General features: G+C 43.7%; 1 protein-coding gene across 1 annotated transcript in view; it reads left to right on the forward strand.

Annotated features, from left to right (window-relative positions):
• bmp6 (bone morphogenetic protein 6) overlaps positions 1-13,944 on the forward strand; it is a 114,859-nt gene that overhangs the window by 82,313 nt on the left and 18,602 nt on the right. Inside the window, exon 4 of the mRNA XM_080193873.1 lies at positions 503-700. Within this exon, the coding sequence (XP_080049999.1) occupies positions 503-700 (198 nt within the window). The remainder of the gene's footprint in view (positions 1-502; positions 701-13,944) is intronic.

A 13,944-nucleotide genomic window follows, 5' to 3' on the forward strand; every position in this document is an offset into this window, starting at 1 on the left:
AAAATGTTTACGGGGATAGGGCTATAAAAGTGCATCTGGCCAGGTACACCTGTCAAGCAGCATGTTGTGTTTGACGGGCTTCTATGAAATCATTATAAAGCCTTTCAGGAGAAGGGCATGCACAGAACTTTTAACATGAAAAGGTAATAAATGATACTGAGTTAAACAGATGTGGTTCAATTTCTGGCCTTTAGCAAATATTCTGGAAGCTAGGTTGGGTTAGACTTTTGAATGATCTACTTTGCACTAAGTTGATCTTTCTTTACATCCTAGCTATGACTGTAACACTACATTCTGTACTGCCTTGTTTCCTTCGCTGAGTGGTATGTCGTGTCTGTGAAGTGTGCAAGAACAATACTTTTCACTGCATACTAATACATGACAATAATAAATCAAAACAAATCAAATCGAGAGAGATAGGAAACAAAGCTGGAGAAAGCAGTTGCTGATTGCAGCAAGGGTTTTGGTTCAACGTGTTAATTTGAATCTCATGTTCATGCAGGTCAAGGTGTCAACCCCAAGCTGGCAGGGCTGATAGGACAGCATGGGCCACACGACAAACAGCCCTTTATGGTGGTTTTCTTCAAAGTCAGCGAGGTGCACATTCGAACGACGCGATCGGCGACGAACAAACGCAGGCACCAAGGCCGCACCAAATCTGCAACCGTTCAAGAGTCACCCAGAGCAACAAGTTTAACTGGTAAATAAGCGGGCGCGAAAGGGGGAGGTAGGGAAAGGTTGCAGTCTTTCATTCTCTGCCTGTCTGTGTTAGAATGCTTTTATTCCAAATCATTAACTCTTGTTTTATGAGCAGCCATTTCTTTTCAGGTTAGGAGCAAAGAAAACTTTTTTTTGTTATTGCAGTGTGCAGTCCATCCTTCCAAAAGGCATTGATGAATTTCCAGCACTTATTCTCGAATCAAAAGGCATTTTGTGCTGGAGGCTTGTATCTATTGGGAATTGAATTTAAACTGGCACAAACTTTCTTCAGTGGCCTAGATTTGAGAAGAAAAGATAATGTAATAATGTAATGTACTAAATAATTCACTTCCTCTGAAGCTATGTGGAAGACATCTTTGACAAAATATTAATTAATGAAGCACTTTCAGTAATATCCAAGAGCTGCGTTACATGTGGTTAATCCTGCCATTAAGACCTCTGTTACAACTCTCTCCAGAAGTGCTGCTCTGTTGATGTATTTTGTGTTGTCGTTCTGCATTTTCCAAATTGACTTGCCCATTCGAGGAAGAATATTTTATTTGAATTGTTAGATGGTGATTTATTAACAAAAAAAAAGTGCTTCTGACAAATGTCAGGTCGATAATATTATGTAGAACCAGGCTGGATATAGATGGTGCAGAGGGGAAATAGAAAAAGGAACTGAGGGAGAGTATGAAAAGAGATTAGCAGCTAAGATATAAGGGCATCCTAATGTCATCTATGGGCACATAAATTGGCAAGTTATTATAGCTGTATTAAATTTTAATTAAGCTGCATTTGGGATAGTGCATGCCGTTCTGATCACCACAGTATCAGAAGGACTTGGATGCTTTGGAGAGGGTGCAAAGAAGGTTCACCAGGATGTTGCCTGGCCGGGAGGGTTTTTAGGTGTGAGGAGAGATTGTATACTCTTAGATTGTTTTCACTGGAAAGGCAGAGGCTGAGGAGCGATCTGATAGAAGTCTACAAAATTATGAGAGGCATGGGTAGGGTTGATAGTCAGAGTCTTTTTCCCCAGGGTTGAAAGGTCGAATACAAGAGGGCACAGGTTTAAGGTGAGAGGGGGTCTGTTTAAGGGAGATGTGCGGTGAAAGTTTTTCACACAGGGTGGTGGGTGCCTGGAGCATGCCGCCAGTGAAGCTGATGGAAGCAGACACATTAGCAACATTCAAGGTATATCTTGAAGGACACACATGAACGGGTGGCATAAAGTGGGATAGAAACTGCGTATCAGTGCAGTCTTGGTTGGCCAAAGGGCCTGTTCCTGTGCCCTGTTCTTTGTTAAATAGTAAAAGAGTGGTAACAGGAGGAGTGGGATGATCCAAAAGGAGATTTGTGCTTGGAGGCAGGGGATATGGCTGAACTATTAAATGAATACTTTGCATCTGCCTTCAACAAGGAAAATGCTTTGGGATTACTGTGAAAAGAGAGGTAATTAATGTACAAAAATGATTTAAAATTGATGAGGTGGCGATTGACTATCTGGGCTTAAAGTTGTGGAGGCCCTGGGAACAGATGAGATACATCCAAGGATACTGGAGGAAGTGTGAGTGGAAATGATGCGGGCACTGACCATAATCTTTCAGTCTTCCTTTGACTTAGGGTTGGCGCTGGAGAATATTACAGCCTTGCTCTTAAAAAGGGTATGAAGAAAAGCCCAGAAGTTACAGGCCAGGCAGTTTAACCTGGATGGTGGGGAATCTTCTAGAAGTAGTAATTCCGGACAAAATTAATAATCACTTGGACAAATTGTTTTTTTTTGAGGAAAGCCGGCACATATTTGCTAAGGGGAGAAATTGCATTGAACTAACTTGCTGGAGGTTTTTCTTTGGAGCGGTAACAGAGGGTCGATGGGGGTAATGTCAGTGATGTGGTGTACATGGGCAGCACAGTGGTTAGCACTGCTGTCTCACAGCCCAGGTTCAAGACCCAGGTTGAATTCTGGCCTCGGATCACTCTGGAGTTTATGCATTCTCCCTGTGTTTGCGTGAGATTTGATCTATTATTGTCACATGTAATAGCATACAGTGAAAAGTATTGTTTCTTGCGTGCTATACGGACAAAGCATACCATTCATAGAGAAAGAAACAAAAGACTGCAAAATGTAGTGTCACAGTTACAGCTAAGGTGTGGAGAAAGATCAACTTAATGCGAGATAGGTCTATTCAGAAGTCCGTTTCCTCCCACAGCCCAGAGGTGTACAGGTTAGATTAATTGGCCAAGCTAAATTGCCCCTTAGTGTCAGGGAGACCAGCTAGGGTAAATGCAGGGGGTTATGGGGATAGGGCCTGGGTAGGATTGTGATCGGTGCAGAATTGATGGGCCGATTCTGCTCTATAGGGATGTCATGGCTCCCAAAAGGCATTTGATACAGAGCCACGCAGCAGACTTGTGAGCAAAGTTATCATCGTGGAATAAAAGGGGCAGCACCAGCAACACAGATATGAAACTGGCTGAGTGGCAGGAAGCTGGGAGTGGTGATGAATGGATGTTTCTCAGGCTGGAGAAAGGCTGATTGCGGAATTCCCCAGGGTTCAGTATTGGGACTGTTGCACTTCCTGATGTACACCAGTGACTCAGAACTTGGTATACAGGGCACAGTTGGGGGGGGAAAAAATTGCAGATGATAGGAAACTATGAGGAAGGAGTGTGTGAGCTGTAAGGAGGAGAGTGCAGAACTTTAAAAGGGCAGACAAGTGGCGGATGAAGTTCAATGCCAGGAAGTGTGAGGTGATTTATTTGGTAGAAAGAGCACTGGGAACAACATCAAATAAAGAGCAGAATTCTAAATGGCGTGCAGGAGCAGAGGGACCTGGATAAATACATGCATTGAAGGAAATGGAACAAGTTGAGCGAGTAGTTTAAAGTTTAAGCTTATTCACTGGTGTCACAAATAGGCTTACATTAACACTGCAATGATGTTGCTGTGGAAATTCCCTAGTCTCCACATTCCAGTGCCTTTTTGGGTACACTGAGGGAGAATTTAGCATGGCCAATGCACCTCACCAGTGCATCTTTCAGACTGAGGGGGGAAACTGGAGCATTGGGGGAAACCCACGCAGACATGGGGAGAACATGCAAACTCCACACAGACAGTCACCCAAGCCGGGAATCGAACCTGGATCCCTGGCACTGTGACACAGCAGTGGTAGCCACCGTGCTGCCCAAGTTGTTAATGCTGCCAAGTAGTTAATAAAGCAAACAATATTATGGGTTTTATAAATTGGACCATAGAGTCCAAGAACATGGAGGTTATGTTGAACTTGTATAAAACACCAGTTTAGCCTCAGCCAGAGTATTGCATCCAGTTCTGGCTAACAGGAAGATAATGAAGGTGTTGGAGAGAATGCAGAAATCATTCATGAGAATGGTTCCAAGAATGAGGAACTCCAGTTACAAAGATAGATTGGAACTTTTCTCCTCAGAAGAGAGGGCTGAGAGGAGATTTGATCGAGATGTTCAAAAGTATAAGGAGTCTGGCCAGAGTATTTGGGGGAAAAACTGTTCCCACTCCTGAACAGGAGAGGACACCGATTTATGGCAATTGGCGGAAGAAGCAATGGAGGCATGCTGAAAAGCACCATCACCCAGCGAGTGGTTAGGAACTGCACTGCACCAACTGTGTGTGTGGCTGGAAGCAGGTTCAAATGAGACATTCAGAGAGAACTGGATTGTTAGGAGAATGTGCAGGGAGAAGGTGGGATGTGAATTGGTCATTCGGAGAGCTGACACAATCAGGATGGGTCAAATAGCCTCCTGCGCAGTAGCAATTCTGTGATTGTACATCCTGTGTAAGGAGAATGTGGGTGGCAGTGATCTTGTGCGTGCATATATAAATGGAAGTGAAATAAAAAGGGGAAAAATAGGGGGAGGGAATGTCGGATGGCTGATGGGTTACTTAGATGAGAATGGTTTTAAGGAGAAGTTAGCGCAGATGTTGTCATTTAGGGCTTTTGGGTGGTACAGTGGTTAGCACTGCTGCCTCACAGCGCTAGGAACCCAGGTTCGATTCCCTGCTTGGGTGACTGTCTGTGCAGAGTCTGCAACCTCTCACCGTTCTGTGTGGATTTCCTCTGGATGTTCCAGTTTTTTTCCACTGTCCCAAAGACATGCTGGTTAGGTGCTAAATTCTCCTCAGTGTACCCGAACAGGCGCTGGAATATGGCGACGAGGGGATTTTCGCAATAACTTCATTGCAATATTAATGTAAGCCTTAATTATGACTAGTAAATAAACTAAACTTCAATTGTATGTTTTCTCCATGGGACTGCTTTCCCTGTGAATGTGAAAAGTATGGTCGGAGTCGATTTGACTAAATTACAAATGAATAATTAAAGTTTGGTTTGTGAAGCTTTTACTGATACTGTACTAGGTACATTTCTAAATGTGTATGTTCCTATCCCCACCCAAAAGCAGCAAATTCGCTCAACACATATATTGTAATCTGTTCTTTTCTTTTACAATATACCAGTTGTGGAATAATATCCACCCTCCGTTTTTATTTGTAAAGCCAATTACGCATTTGTTCTTTATACAGCTGTCTTCACCAGAGAGAGCTGTGAAGAGATTGGTGTTTTGGGACCTTTTGTTCATTTGAACAATAACTTTTTAAAAATAGCAAACACACTCAGTACATTGGGAAATGTCCCTGCTCCTTCACCAGCGCTTGGTTTTACTACAACTGCACAGGGCGTTGGTGAGGCCAAACCTGGAGTATTGTGTGCAGTTTTGGTGTCCTTATCTGAGGAAGGATGTCCCAGCAATAGATGGAGCACCATCAAGGTGTACCAGCCTGATTCCTGGAATGGCAGGTCTTTTCATATGAGGAGAGACTAAGTTGCTTAGGATTAGGTTTATTGGCGTATAGAAGAGTGAGAGGGGATCTCATAGAAACTTCAAAAATTCTAACAGGGTAGATTCCGAAAAATTATTCCCAATAGTGGGGGAATTTAGAACCCAGGTCATAGTCTGAGGATGTTATCCCCAAACAGAGGTGAGGAGGAATTTCTTTACTCAGACGTGAATCAATGGAATTCACTGCCACACAAATTGGTTGAGGCCAAAGCATAATGTGATTAGATATCACTCTGGGGGCTAAAGGGATATGGAGGAAGGCGGTTTCAGGATATTGATTTTGATGATCAGTCATGTGAAACTGAATGGTGGAGCAGGCTTGAAGGGCTGAATGGCCTACTCCTGCTTCTATTTTCTATGTTTCACTGGTAACAGCCCATGAAAAGAGCCCACCTTAAGCTTGCAAGTGGCTACTTGAAAAACAGTATAATCATTGAGTCCTAACCACACAGGAAGTCATTCAGCCCATCTACTCCATGCCAACTCTCTAGAGGAATCCAGTCATTTCCATTTCCCCTGCCCTATCCCTGCAAATTTATTTCTTTCAAATGCCCAAACAATTTCCTTTTCAAATTGCTCATCATGTCTGCTCTCACTGCAATTTTTCAGGCCATTACCACACGCTGTGTAAAAAGATTGTTCCTCCCATCCTCCCCTGCATCTCTTGCCCAGAAGTTTAAATCCATGTCTTCTGGTCCTTGTCCTGTTGCCTAATGGGGAAAAACTCTTTTTCTTCTCCCACTTAGCTAAACCTGTCATAATCTTGTGCGCCTCTAATAAATCTCCCTTCACTCTCCTTTGTTCCAGGAGAACAAGCCCAGCTTTTTCAAGCTAGTCCTGAAGTTAAAATCCCTTGAATCATTTTGTCAAAAACACATGATTTCTTTTTAAAAACTAAAGGCTTCGTTGAAAACTCATCACCCAGTTACTATTCAAATCCGTTTAAAAAAGAAAAAAACGAAATCACTGAGGCACAATTTGAACTTTTTAACCATGAGAAACAGGAGATTTAGAAATGTTTCAGTTGACCGGTTTGGGTTGGGAACTGTGCAAATCTGAAAGAGGATAAAAATGGCAGAGAAATAAACCACAGTAACTAATCCAACATTGCTGAGTGCGTTCATTCATTCATTTGAACAAACAAGAGGACAGCACTGATATGGGTTTTAAAATGGTTTTCTTTTATTGAAAACTTAAAGAATTAATATGACGGAAGCAAAAAAGCAAACTTAGAGACTGGCTTCTGGCCAGGCCTCCTTTTTAAAAAAAAGTACTGAAATGAGTGGAACCCGATTACACACTCTAAAATCAAAATATATTTTAACCCTTATCTCATTATTGAAGTGTCCTTCGCAGCTGCTGTTATGGGAAACTGTTGTTTACCTGCATTGTGTACCCTTCAGGAATGCAGTCAATTTTTTAGCTAACCCATTATGCCTTCTGATTCTACATGTTGTCAAGTTAGCCACAGTTGTTCAGCTTGGCAGAGTTAGTTAACCCTGACAGTCGAGCATTTAAATGTGAATATGCATAGGCAGAAATATCTTAAAATGAAGTCTTTGCATAGACTGGAGCAAGGAGGGCTATGCCCGTACACAGGATCCCTCATTCAGAATCGATCGTTCCCTTTGATTGCAAATGGGCTGCAAACCCGAATCATAATCTATAACCATGAATCAAAACTTTATCCAAATTTAAGTTAAAGTTGGAACATTTCTCAGTGAAGCTTAGCATTTAGCACATTGACACAAAATGTCCATACACTTGGTACAAATAGACATAGTGTAAAACAGGCTACTTTTAATTGATTTTTTTTGTGATGTTTATCATAATACCTTGACCGATTCCAGCCTTTAGATCAAGTGTGGTATCGACATGTTGTGCTTGGCTGAAGTCATTAGGTTACATTTTAGCTTCATATGAAGCAATTTTTAAAAGCGGCATCTCGGCCTTTGGCTCAGATGCAAATAAAATCAAGCCTTGGAGGAGGAGCTATGTCTACTTCAATCAGCTTGGATCATGTAGATCAAACCCAAGACAGGAGGTGAGAGCCCTGTCTTGTCAGCTTGGATCGGGAATGTCTCAATTTGAGACTCTGACTTGGACTCAATTTGATTGAATTGGAATAAAAACAAAAAAAAATCAATACATTCATGAGTGTGATGGCAACTTGCATTTACGTAGCACTTATAACAAAGGGAAATGTCTCTGAAAGTGTTCTTTGTGGGAGTCTTCTTGGAGAATATTTTGGTCACCCTACCATATAATGGAGGTGACCAAAAACTTTGTCAAAGAGGTAGATTTAAAGAAACACTCTGAAAGGATGAGGAAGAATTGAAGAGTCAGAGATTTCAAGTGGGAACTCCAGTGCCTCAGGTTAAGCTAGCTGAAGGCATGCCTGCCAATAGTGGAACCATCAAAATCAGAGCTGTGCTTGAGGCTAGAATTGGAGGTGTGTAGATATCTGAGGGTTATCGATGAGGGGAGTGGTGGAACAGACAGACTATGCTGTAAAAATGGAAGTTGACGATTCCTATTACAGTTAGAGTTTTGCGGTTGATGCAACTTGAGCATTGAAGCATTTTTAATTTATTTTCTGGTCTGCAGTTGATTATTTATTTTTCTGCTCACCAATGCAGAACTGTCAGCGCAAAGCTTTTCTTAAGTGAGCTTCATGCTTTCCAGAACACAAGACAATGTCTCAGAACAGAGACCCTTCAAAAGCCTGCCATGACTCTTGGTGAACTGGGGCCATTCAAGTTTACAACTTGGCCCCAGTGTCTAGGTAGAAAAACCTGCTCCATGGGGCAGGTTGCACCTGTTTCTCAAATGCCATGGGTTGGTGTGTCTATTCTTTCAGGGTCTGACTTGCATTCTGCTGTTACTAAACAGATGTGCCTGCAATATGTTAGTCCAGCAAATTGTGCAACACATGCTCCTGATTTGGCACTTTAGCATTGACATTGCTAGGTTAACTCTCAGGGGCAGAATTGCAAATTGGAGTGGTGGCGTTATGGGGCAGGAGCAACATTCCCAACCAAACAAGTGGACGTTACGTACAAGCATTCCCTGGAAAAACTCTGGGCACTTTCAATGACAGTAATCTTGTTCCTGGACTCCAACTCTGTTTTTTTTTGGATAGAGTGTTCCATTGTGATTTCCAATGTGATTTTTTAAGGTTGTCAAACCTTAAAAGAGAGGGAAATGCGTATCAGCTGAGGAAGTGGGAATCAGAGAGGCACAGCTCCCCATTGCAGGTTAGGGTGGTGAACGCGTGGAATTCACTACCATAGAATGCAGTTGCATCTGAAACGTTTTGTGATTTCAAGAAGAAATTAGGTGTAGCTCTGGGGCTAAAGGGATCAAGGGATACGGGAGCGGGGGGAGGAATCAGAATATTGAATTGAATGATTAGCCATGATCAAAATGAATGGTGGAGGAGGCGCATAGGGCTGAATGGCCTCCTCCTAGTTTGTGTTTCTATAACCTGTAGCAGTCCTGTCAGCGATAATTGATCCTCCATCTTAAGAGCTAAATACCTGGCACGCTTTGCGAAACATGCGCTTTCAGAATGCTAGACAGTCATCTTAACCTTATGCTAAGTGGACTGATTTATGACTTGTGTGAGGGCCACCATATTTCTATCTTAGAAGCTACACATTTCTCACTGGCTGGTTCCGTTGTTATACAGTGGCAATGAAAAGCAGCACAGTTCATTTTCAGAGCCATCTAAAGTTTTTTAAAGTTCATTTATTCGTGTCACAAGTGGGCTTACATTGACACTGCAATGAAGTGAGAATCCCCCAGTTGCCACACTCCGGCGTCTGTTCGGGCACCGAGGGAGAATTTAGCATGGCCGGTGCACCTAACCATCACATCTTTTGGACTGCGGAAGGAAGTCGGAGTACCCGGAGGAAACGTGGACACGGGGAGAATGTGCAGACTCCACACACCAGAATGGCCCAAGCCGGGAATCGAACCCGGGTCCCTGGTGCAGAGGCAGCAGTGGTAACCACTGTACCACTGTGCCACCCAACTTGTAGATGGTTTGGCCCTTAATAAATAACATAGTGAGTGAAAGTCTCTTGCCATCAATGTTTCCATAGCCTTGTGGAGCGGGACTCTCTCTATCTCTCCCCTTCCCCCTCCCCCCATGGCCTGTACTGCATTGGAAGGAGCAGCCCACCATTGGCCAGTGGCAGATCTCCTTATTCCACCGCTGTCGAATAGGTTTTTCCAATAGTTCCTACACTCCGCTGCAGTGGAACTGCCGAGCAAGGGGTGAAGGGAGGGGGTTTGGGTAAGGGCGGGGGAGGTGGTCGCAGTCCATGGCCCCAGAAAGACCCGCCAGTGAGAGCAGCAATATTGGATAGCTAAAGAAGATGTACAGTCCTCAAAGTAGAAAAGTCACCCTATCCGGATGGGATGCATCCTCGTTTGCTGTAGGAAGCCAGGACAGAAATTGTTGGGGATTGGACCATAATCTTCCAATGTCCCTTGGCAATGGGTGTGGTGCCAGAGGACAGGGGCGGGTTGCAAAAATTACACCTTTTGCTTTTAATATACACAGTGACGGATAAGCTCGTCAGCCTAGCATCCATGACGGGCAGACTGAAAGATGGGAAAATCAACTGGCGTTTCAAAAAAATAGGCTGGACAGTACTGGTTAGCCAATCATGTTTGACTAACTTTATCACACTCTTTGAAATATCAGAATAGGTAGAGCAGTAGATGCTGTGTGTATGTACTTTCAAAAAAAAGTTTGACAAAGTGCCATGCTATGAACTTTTTTATGAAAATTAAAAGTCTTTTAATTAGTCTTTAAAAAGTCTTTTAATTTTGGCAGAGGGAATGAAGAGAGAGCAGTATAAACAAAATGCTACAATTTCAGGGTGCAGCAACAGAGATCTGGGTGCATGTACACAAATGTTTGAAGGTGATCCAAGTTGAGAAGTTTTGAAAGAATTTTTGATCCTTGGCTTTATTAATAGAAGGAGTACCAGAGCAAGGAGGTTATGTGATGATTAAAAACACAGAATTGCCTCAGCTTAGCCCTATTCACTTGAAGTCAGTCATAGGGCAATACAGCATGGAAACAGGCCATTCGGCCCATCCAGTCCTTGCTTGGGCGTCATTATTAAAGATTCTCTTAACCTTAACGTGCAGGTTCAGTTGGCAGTTAGGAAGGCAAATGCAATGTTAGCATTCATGTTGAGAGGGCTAGAATACAAGAGCAGGGATGTACTTCTGAGGCTGTATAAGGCTCTGGTCAGACCCCATTTGGAGTATTGTGAGCAGTTTTGGGCCCCATATCTAAGGAAGGATGTGCTGGCCTTGGAAAAGGTCCAGAGAAGGCTCGCAAAAATGATCCCCGGAATAAAGAGCTTGTATGAGGAACGGTTGAGGACTGAGTCTGTACTCGTAGGAGTTTAGAAGGAAGGGGGGGATCTTATTGAAACTTGCAGGATACTGCGAGGCCTGGATAGACTGGACGTGGAGACGATGTTTCCACTAGTAGGAAAAACTAGAACCAGAGGGCACAACCTCAAGCTAAAGCGATGATGCTTTAAAACAGATAAGGAGGAATTTCTTCAGCCAGAGAGTGGTGAATCTGTGGAACTCTTTGCAGAAGGCTGTGGAGCCCAGGTCATTGAGTGTCTTTAAGACAGAGACAGATAAGTTCTTGATTAATAAGGGGATCAGGGGTTATGGGGAAAAGGCAGGAGAAAGGGGATGAGAAAAATATCAGCCATGATTGAATGACAGCGCAGACTCGATGGGCCGAGTGGCCTAATTCTACTCCTATGTCTTGTGGTCTTGTGCTGACGATGGTGCCCTCCCAGCCAATTCTAATTGCCCGTGTTTGACCCATATCCCTCTAATCCTTTCCTATCCGTGTACTTATCCAAATGCTTTTTAAATGTTACTATTGTACCTGCCTCAACCACTTTCTCTGGCAGCTCATTCCATATACACAGCATCCTCTGTGAAGTTGACTTTCAGGTCACTTGTAAATCTTTCCCTTCTCACCTTAAACCTGCGCTCCCTCATTTTCAATTCCCCTTCCCTGGGAAAAGGAGTGTGTGTGTTCATCTTATCTATGCCCCCTATGATTTTATACACCTCAGTAAGGCCCCCCCTCATTTTTCTATGTACCAAAGAATAAAGGCTTAGCCTGGCCAACCTCTAGCAACCTCTGGGAAACTACAATTTGGGAAGAATGTCAGTGCTGTAGGGAGGGTAGTTTTATTAGAATTGTCCCTCAACCCAAGTACTGAATGGAGAGACAGGATAAACAGGGCTGGTTCTCCTTGGAGTGGAGAAGGTTAAGAGGAAACTTGATAGAGATGCTCAGAATCTTGAGGGCGTTGCTAGAGGAACTTCAGCAGAAGAGTTGGTAATCAGAGGGTGTGAGATTAAAGCGATTTGTAAAGGAATTTGAGATGGCCTGAGGAAGTAGGTTTTCAGAGTACGTGATTGTGATCTGGAATGCATTGCATTTAAAGTAAGAGGAAGCAGTTTCAACAGGAGCATTCAAAAGGGAATTGGGTAAATAATTGAAGGAAGAGAAATTGTGGGCTATTGAGAGAGAGAGAGCCAGAGAATGGATTATTTTGTCAAAGGGGCACACAATGGGCCAAAATGACCTCTTTCAGGGTTGGTATCATTCTATAATTGGGGAGGCAGTGGCACAGTGGTATTGTCACTGGATTATTTGATTTATTATTGTCACATGTATTGGGATACAGTGAAAAGTATTGTTTCTTGCGCGCTATACAAAGCAAACCGTTCATAGAGAAGGAAAGGAGAGAGTGCAGAATGTAGTGTTACAGTCATAGCTAGGGGCACTTTTGGCGCAAAAATTGTTTCTGCCACTACGTTCCTGACAGCTCAAGATAAAGACCTCGTCATGCAGCTACCTTCAGGCAAACTGTATTCTGTGCTGACTGTTCATAGGGTCCAGCCCGATCACATGGTTCTCGTGGATCACCCCCTTAAAGGGGCTATGCTACCACAGTGAGGTTTCTGTTCCTTTCAAATGACCAAGTCAACCACCGAGGAGTGAAACTCCTCTTGTTCTCATTTTATGTGAAGATGTTCATTTTGTCACATCGGCCATTAACGTCGATCTTTATTAATTCTCTGATTACTGGCAAACGATGGAATAATCTTTAAATTCAGCACATTGGCTATTACTTTGTACAATTGCATTTGGATTAAGTAGGAGGAGAAACCGTGTGGAAAATGACAGCTATAACTTCCATGTGTGCAGAAAAATGCAAAACTTAATCAAACTCATGTGTTAAATAAACAGGATTGTGGTGAAGATGCGATTTTTTTTTAATGTAAAGCTCATCACCCATCACAACATCCGACTGCTTGTTTACTTTAAACTTCAGCTGAAATTGTGCCTATGCTGCTGAGGAAAATGTGGGAAAAAAGCTTCTTTTAATCCCGAGGGAAAATCTATCCAGCTTTTCCAATTAAGGCAATGATGGATATTCAGTTGGTGACTCTTGTGCACACCCGTGAGGGCCCCCACCCCTCGCTGGCCGGGAGGCCCCCCCCCCCCACCAAAAGCCCCCATCTGCCAGGGGCTGCCAGCGGCCGGGGTGCCCCCACTGCCCCGCCCACTGCGGGGGTTGGGGGGGGTCCCCCCTGCTGACCACCCTCCCTGGCTGGGAGGCCTCCCCGCAGCCCTGCCGGCCGGGGTGCCCCTGCTGCCCTGCCCACTGGGGGGGGAGGGTCCCCACCGCCCCGTCCTGCCCCAGTCGGGGGTCCCCGTCACCTCGAGTAACCTTACATTGCGGCGTTCAGTCCGTGCTGTTTTCTGCTTGTTGGCTGTAGTTAGGAATCCAGCAAGTGACTGACCCAACTGACCTTTACCCAGTACGAGGAATTCATTCAACCCGAAATAGAGGAAATATTTCTCCTCTTTTGTTTTTGAAAGGAATTTTAAAACAAAAAGGAAAAAAGATGCAAGCAGTGGCGAGTCATTAATCATTGGGCTGGACCCATGTTTCCACTCAATTTTGAACTGCCCTGTTTTTTCTCAACCGGGGAAGCAGGAAAATGTGGACATAATTGTATGTCTGGAAAACTGCGTGGACGATCGCTGCCTAAGTCTTGGGCTGACGGAAATACTGTTACAGAAAGAAGCCCCGAGAAATCAGCTCAAATGTTCCTAACTGGTTTGAACCCCATGGCAAGTGCTCCCCTTCCCCTTCATTGCCGCCTAATTCCAGCAGCAGAACCGATATTTGCTTTATTAATAAGGATACGGGCAGAAGTTTAGTTTATTAGTGTCACGAATAGGCTTACATTAACACTGCAATGAAGTTACTGTGAAAATCCCCTAGTCACCACACT

The sequence above is a fragment of the Carcharhinus amblyrhynchos genome, chromosome 8, assembly GCF_965287045.1.
Source record: "Carcharhinus amblyrhynchos chromosome 8, sCarAmb.v2.hapA, whole genome shotgun sequence".
In the NCBI taxonomy this organism is placed as follows: domain Eukaryota; kingdom Metazoa; phylum Chordata; class Chondrichthyes; order Carcharhiniformes; family Carcharhinidae; genus Carcharhinus; species Carcharhinus amblyrhynchos.